This window comes from Eulemur rufifrons, chromosome 4 (assembly GCF_041146395.1).
Source record: "Eulemur rufifrons isolate Redbay chromosome 4, OSU_ERuf_1, whole genome shotgun sequence".
Taxonomy (NCBI): Eukaryota; Metazoa; Chordata; class Mammalia; order Primates; family Lemuridae; genus Eulemur; species Eulemur rufifrons.
In genome coordinates, this window is record NC_090986.1 from 3,055,463 (window position 1) to 3,062,706 (window position 7,244).

A 7,244-nucleotide genomic window follows, 5' to 3' on the forward strand; every position below is an offset into this window, starting at 1 on the left:
TTTGAGTCTATTCGTTAGGTTGTCTATTTGCATGTTTTCTGTCTTTTTGATATAGGCATTTATGGATATGTATTTTCCTCTCAGGACTGCTTTAGCTGCATCCCATAGATTTTGATAAGTTGTATCTCCATTGTCATTTAATTCGAAGAAATTTTTGATTTCCATCTTGATTTCTTCTTTTATAGAATAATTATTCAGGAGAAGGTTATTTAGCTTCCATGACTTTGAGTAAGAGTGAGGGTTTCTGTTTGTGATCATTGTTACTTTTATTCCGCTGTGATCTGAGAAGATGCATGGTATAATTTCTATTTTTTTGAATTTTTGAAGACATGATTTATGTCCTAGGACATGGTCAATCTTAGAGAATGTCCCGTGAGCTGATGAGAAGAATGTATATTCTGTGGACTTTGGGTAGAATGTCCTATAGATGTTAGCCATGCCCATTTGTTCTAGCATTCTATTGAGGTCCATTATGTCTTTGTTTATTTTCTGTTTAGAGGATCTGTCCTGTACTGTCAGTGGGGTGTTAAAGTCTCCAGCTATTACAGTATTGTTATCTATCATTTGGTTGAGATCTAGTAGGGTTTGCTTTATGAATCTAGGTGCACCTAGGTTGGGTGCATATATATTGAGTATGGTCATGGCTTCTTGATGAATTGTGCCTTTAATCAGTATGTAGTAGCCATCTTTGTCTTTTATTATTTTTGTTGGTTTGAAAGCTAAGTTATTGGAAATTAAGATTGCCACACCAGCTTTCTTTTGGTTACCATTTGCTTGAAATATCGATTTCCATCCTTTTATTTTCAGTCTAAATGCATCTTTGCAGGTTAGGTGAGTTTCTTGAAGACAGCAGATACTTGGATTGTATTTTTTTATCCATTGGGCCAGTCTATGTCTCTTGAGCGGGGAGTTCAAGCCATTCACATTTATTGAGAAAACTGATAGGTGAGACAGTTTTTTGTTCAGCTTGTTGGGTAGAACTTCATTGTGATGTTTTCTCTCCTGGGCCATTGTGGTATCTGGAATTTCATCTTTAGCTCTTGAGTAGTTTTACATTCGTGGATCTTTCTTGTGCTGATCCGTGTATAATTCTCTTTTGAGTACTTCTTGGAGGGCTGGTCTTGTCTTGGTGAATTCCCTCAACCTTTGTTTATCTGAGAATGTCTTGATTTCTCCTTCGTATAGAAAACTTAGCTTAGCTGGGTACAAGATTCTAGGCTGGGCATTATTCTGTTTCAGAAGCGTGAAAATGGGGCCCCAACCTCTTCTTGCTTGTAAGGTTTCAGCTGAGAAATCTGGCGTAATTCCGATGGGTTTTCCTTTGTAAGTTACTTGTTTCTTTCTCCTTACAGCTCGGAGAAGTGACTCTTTAGTGGATATTTTGGTCAGCCTGATGACTACGTGGCGTGGTGTTTTCCTATTTGCTATGAATCTCCCAGGGGTCCTTTGAGCTTCTTGAATCTGTATGTCTAGAGTATTGGCAAGGCCTGGAAAATTTTCCTCGATTATGTCTTCAAATAGCTTGTCCAACCCTTGCTTGTTATCTTCTTCACCCTCAGGAATGCCAATAACTCTCAAGTTAGGTTTCTTCACATAATCCCACATTTCTTGAAGACTCAGATCATTTCTCTTACTTTTTCGATCTATCTCTGTGACTGACTTATTTAGTTGGAAGGAGTTATCTTCAATTTCTGAGATTCTTTCCTCTGTTTGATCTACCCTGCTCTTGAGACTTTCCACAGTGTTTTGTAGCTCTCTGAGTGAATTCTTCACTTCTAGGAGTTCAGTTTGGTTTTTCTTCAATATTTCAATTTCTTTAGTGAATTTTTCCTCCAAATCCTGTATTTTTTTTGTGTTTTCCTTGTGTTGTTTATCCATTGATTCTTGTATATTATTCAGATTGTTTATAATCCATAATTGGAATTCTTCCTGTGACATGTTGGTGTTTTGAGTCTGGTTTGTGTCAAATGGTTGGGAGCTGGTATTTCTCTTTGGGGATGAGCTTTCCATTTGATTCTTTTTGCTCTCCGTGTTTTTTCGCTGGGCCCTTCCCATCTAGATTTGTCGTTGGATCTTTACTTATAGGTTTAGTCTGGTTAACAGGACTCTTTGTGCTCTATTCTTAGGCTGTGAAACAGTCTAGGTATGTTGCTTCTTTTGGCAAGAAGGGGAGACTGTTGTGTATTGTTCAGAGATTTTTCTGTTTCCGTTGGGGGACTGCTTCCGATGGGTCCAATCCTAGAGGATTGGAGTGATCCAGGACCGCTTTGGTGAGTTAGGACACTGTGTTGTGGTCTTTCAGAAGGCAGGCAGGGTCCACACTAATAGTAGACCGAAATTCTCTTTGTTTGTTTGTTTGTTTGTTTCCCTTTGGTTCTTCCTCTATAGGGGAGGTTTCTGACTCTATCTGCCGGCAAGATACTAGCTATGGGGAGAGGACGGTGACTTTGCTTGCTCAGCGTCCCAGTTGCTGTAGCTCCCACGGGCAAAAGTCTGTCTTGGCTCAATGTCCCCAGGGATCAGGTTCCACACTCTCGCTTCTGGAGAAGTATTCAGTGTTTACACTTGGGCAGGGATCCTATATAAGGTCCGTGGACCAGGGGAGAGGGCCGTCCAGGGAGCCTCTTGGTACCCTATTGCTCCGCAGTGACTTGGCTGTGGGCCCTAGAGTGGCAATTGCGTGCCCGCAGATCTCCGGCCCTGGGGGTGACTACTCAGGATCCGGTATGTACCAGAGCCAGGGACCTGGCCCGTTCCGAAGCTCACCGTGGGTCCCCAGTTAGAAGGCGAAAAGAGAGGAGAAAGAGAAGAGAGAAAAAAAAAAAAAAGAAAAAAGAAAAGGAAAGAAGGAAAAGAAAGAGGAGAAAACGAAAGAGAAAAGAAAAAAAGGAAGAAAAAGAAAGAAAGAAAAAGAGAAAGAAAAAAAAAAAGAAAAGAAAAGAAACGCAAAAAGCCAAACCAAAAAACACCAAAAACGCCAAAAAAAATGAACAAAAACAAACTACATAGCACTTCACCAGACCGCAAGGCAGAAAGATACACAAATCTGAAGTATATAATTCAGCGACTCAATGTTTTTTTGTTTGTTTGTTTGTTTTACGCCTTAGCACAGCTCTGCCCCTTCACTTCCGCTCGGCTGGGTCTGGAGCGGCCATTAGATGTTTTTGTTTTTACGCCTTAGCACAGCTCCGCCCCTTCACGCCCGCCCGGCTGGGTCCCGGGCGGTTTCGCAGTGGATTTCAAGATGACGTCTGCGTGCCTGCACAGCTCCGAGGGTGGTGGGGATCCAACCTCCGCGCTCAAAAAGGCGCGGCAGCCAGAGGCCCAGAGGGCAAAGGTGCCCGCCGAGGCTGTCCGCCGCCGGAAAAAAAAAGAAAAAGAAAAGAAAAGGAAAGAAAAAAAAGAAAAAACCCAAAAAAAAACCCAAAAACAAACACAAACACAAACAAACAAAACCCAGAAGAAATTTACCAAGAATAAAATATACAGTTCGGCGAGCCTATTCTTCTTGTTCGTGTTGGTTTTTTTTTTTTTTTTTGCCTTAGCGCAGCTCTGCCCCTTCACCCCGAGCGTGGCCCCGGCATATCCCGCACTCCTGGCGTTGGTTCAGAGACCAGCGGAGGGCGCCGGGCAGAGAGAGCCGCTCGGCACTTTATGGCTCCCGAGCGATTTTGCCCTTGCTTTCAAGATGGCGCCTGCAGAGCTCCGGGACTGGAGGAGACCGGCTCCTCGGCAGGCAGAGACCGCCACTGCCCAGGGGCTGGCGAGCAAGGACGCGCACCGGGGGGGTCACCGGCTGGAGAACCGCCGAAAAAGGCAGCACGGGCAGAAAGAGCCGCTGGGCACTTTTTGGCTCCCGAGCGGTTTTGCCTTCGCTTTCAAGATGGCGCCTGCCGAGCTCCGGGGCTGGAGGGGACCGGCTCCCCGGCAGGCGGAGACCGCCACTGCCCAGGGGCTGGCCAGCAAGGACGCGCACCGGGGGTGACCGGCTGGAGAACTGCCGAAAAAGTCAGCACGGGCAGAAAGAGCCGCTGGGCACTTTTTGGCTCCGGAGCCCTTTCGCTCTCGCTTTCAAGATGGCGCCTGCCGAGCTCCGGGGCTGGAGGGGACCGGCTCCCCGGCAGGCAGAGACCGCCACTGCCCAGGGGCTGGCCAGCAAGGACACGCACCGGGGGTGACCGGCTGGAGAACTGCCGAAAAAGGCAGCACGGGGTACAACGCTATTTGCTGTCCGGGAGTCTTTTGTGTTTTTCTGCCCTGGGGCAGATCCGTCCCTCCTCGCCAAGCGCTGTCTCAGCTTAGATCCCCCAAGTTCTAAGGTAATTTCTCAAAAAAAGCCTCCTGTCTCCAATGCGCCACGTATCCCTCAGTGATTCTGTGCTGGCCTGGGTCAGGGCTCTGTTCAATTGGGAGCGGAGGGCTAGCCGCTTTCCCGAGAGGCTGCACCCGCCCCGGCTGGGGGCGGGTGTATCCAACCCACGCTCCGCTGGCTAGTGTCTGGCCCGCGTCCCCAATTTTCGTTCACCTCAGATCTCACTCGCTCTGTTTGTCCCACGCTGATTCTCCGTGGATTCACACCGCTGTTCCTGTGTGGGAGCAGTCTTCTAGCGTTGTGGCAGGTCCGGATCGATGCCTTCCTTCCCAGGAGCGCAGATTCAGGCTGTCACCACCACTCCGCCATCTCAATATTTTTATTGAAATAAGAAAAATTCTAAGTCAAATAAGCTGTCTGTGAATAGTTTTGTGAAAGGATAAAATGGACTCCAGATGTCAATTAGTCAAGACACACAGGCTAAAAATAAGCAGAACACATAAACAAACTTACAAGCACCACTTTCGCAGGCTCATTTTCCTTGCTAATTCTTATCCCATCATCAATATTTTATACGGCACAAATAGTCTTTTATGCACTACAAACACACACACATAGACATATATGTAACTTCTGAAAACATTTTATTAGATGCTCTAAGGCTGTGCTGTCCAACACTGTAGACACAGGCCCCATGTGGCTGTTGGGCACTGGAAATGTGTTTAGTCCAAATTGCAGTGTGCTCTAAGTATAAAATACACACAAGAGTTTGAAGGCTTAGAATCAAAACAAAGTAAAAGATTGCACTAATAATTTTATATTAATTACATGAAGACATTATGTCATAGTATTATTATAGTGATAGCAATATATATACAAACATGTAATATATTGCATATAATATCTTAAAATAATACACTAGGTAATTAATATCAATGTTGTTAATGTTCATATTGATAATGCTGTTTTGGATTAAATAAAAATATAATTTAAGTAAATTTTACTTTTAAATGTATCTACTGGCAAAATTTTAAATTATTAATATATTTCTATTGGGCAACACTGTTCTAGGATGTTCTAATCAACATGTAAAAGGGAAGTATAGAAGGGAAGTATGGACAGCCATGATCATTCTTTCAGGAGGAGAATATCCCAAACACTCTTGTCATGGCCCCCAGGACTTCCTTATTCCTCAGGCTGTAGATAATGGGATTGAGCATGGGGGTGAGGATGGTGTAGAAGACTGCCAGGATCTTATCCTCTGCTGGTGAGCGGAGATTCTTGGGCCGAAGATAGGTGTAGATAAAAGGTGCATAATAAAAGATCACTACAGTCAAATGTGTTGAACAGGTGGTGAAGGCCTTTTTTCTTCCCTCTTTTGAGCGCATGTGGTAGACAGCAAATAGGACCCGGCCATAGGAAGCAGTGATACCCAGGAAGGGAAGAAGGAGAAAGAGGGTTGTGCTCACAAAAACCATATACTCATAGAACCAAGTGTCCATACAGGCAAGAGACAGCATGGCTGGGACATCACAGTAGAAATGATCAATGGCCCTAGACCTGCAGTAAGGAATATGGAGGATGTAGACTGTGTGTGCCAAGGAGTTGATGGACCCCAATGTCCAAGATCCTATGATCATCTTCACACACATCCTGTTACTCATGCGGATGGGATAATGGAGGGGGTGGCAGATGGCCACGTAACGGTCGTAGGCCATGGAGGCCAGCAGTAAGCCTTCAGAACAAGCCAAGGTCACAAAGAAGAAGCTTTGCACACCACATCCCAGGAAGGAGATGGTTTTCTGGCCAGAGAGGAAGTTGAAAGCCATCCTAGGGACGGTGGTGGAGATGTACATCAGGTCCATGAGGGAGAGCTGGCTGAGCAGAAAGTACATCGGCATGTGGAGACGGGAATCCACACGTATGAGGTGAATCATGGCCATGTTACCCACGGAGGCGAGGAAGAATATTAGGATGATAAAGCACAAGAGAAGGCGGCCAGTTTGGTTTTGGGGAAACAACCCCAACAAAATGAAATCATTTGATGTTTGATTCCATTTCTCCATGAAAACTTACTGCTTGAATTTCCTTGAACGAAAAATAAACAACAACAACAACAACAACAAAAATGAAATGAAGCAGAACAGGAGAATAAAGGGAACTGGTTTATTATAGAATGAACTGTTTTTCTGCAACACTGCAGCTTTTGTTGAGTCAATTTCAATATCTGAATTGAATGTTCTCTTTCTGATTGTGTCTAGTAACCATGTCAGCCAGTCATAGGTATGTGGTTTCTCAATAAGCAGCAAAGATAAATAAGATAACTAAAGCATTCCTTCCTAGATATGTCCTGGTTAGACACATCACTCATGAGTTATCAATAAGGCACAGGAACTGAGGAAGGCAGGAATTTCAGTGTCTCAACTGAATAGGGCATATTTAGAGTAAGTACTGGCACGTGTGACTCAGAAACTCCTTTTGCTGAGATTCTAAGTCCTCAATTGCCTAGCCCTTTTTTACATCTTTAATTTCTGGTCTTCCCAGCTGGCTCCAGCCAGATCAACCTTAACCTTCATGCTGTGCTTGAGATTCAGACTCTCATGTTCTTTAAAGGTGCTTCTGTGACTTTCCTCAAAATGTGCCCACAATCCAAAATCCTTGTTCTTGAACTACAAAATATTGTAGGACCTATAGGATCCACCCTATAAACAAAATATTTGAATATTCTCTCTTTCATAGCGATGTTTCCATTTTCTGAAGCCCTATAGAATTCATAATCAAATGCATAAATTTTCATATACAGTCTTCTTCCTGTAAGTAAATTAAACATAATGAAGGTCACCGATTATATAATGTGCATTTCTTCATTCTATTTTCTATAGTCATTGGTACTTTCATTTTTCAAGTGTTAAAAGTAGTACTTGTAGATGTG

General features: G+C 43.9%; 1 protein-coding gene across 1 annotated transcript; it reads right to left on the reverse strand.

The window, feature by feature from the left end:
• Positions 1-5,448: 5,448 nt before the first annotated feature.
• LOC138382900 (olfactory receptor 2L13-like) lies at positions 5,449-6,378 on the reverse strand. The gene has a single exon (XM_069467513.1). It carries the CDS (start codon positions 6,376-6,378, stop codon positions 5,449-5,451), a length of 930 nt encoding a protein of 309 aa, XP_069323614.1.
• Between the last annotated feature and the right edge of the window lie 866 nt (positions 6,379-7,244).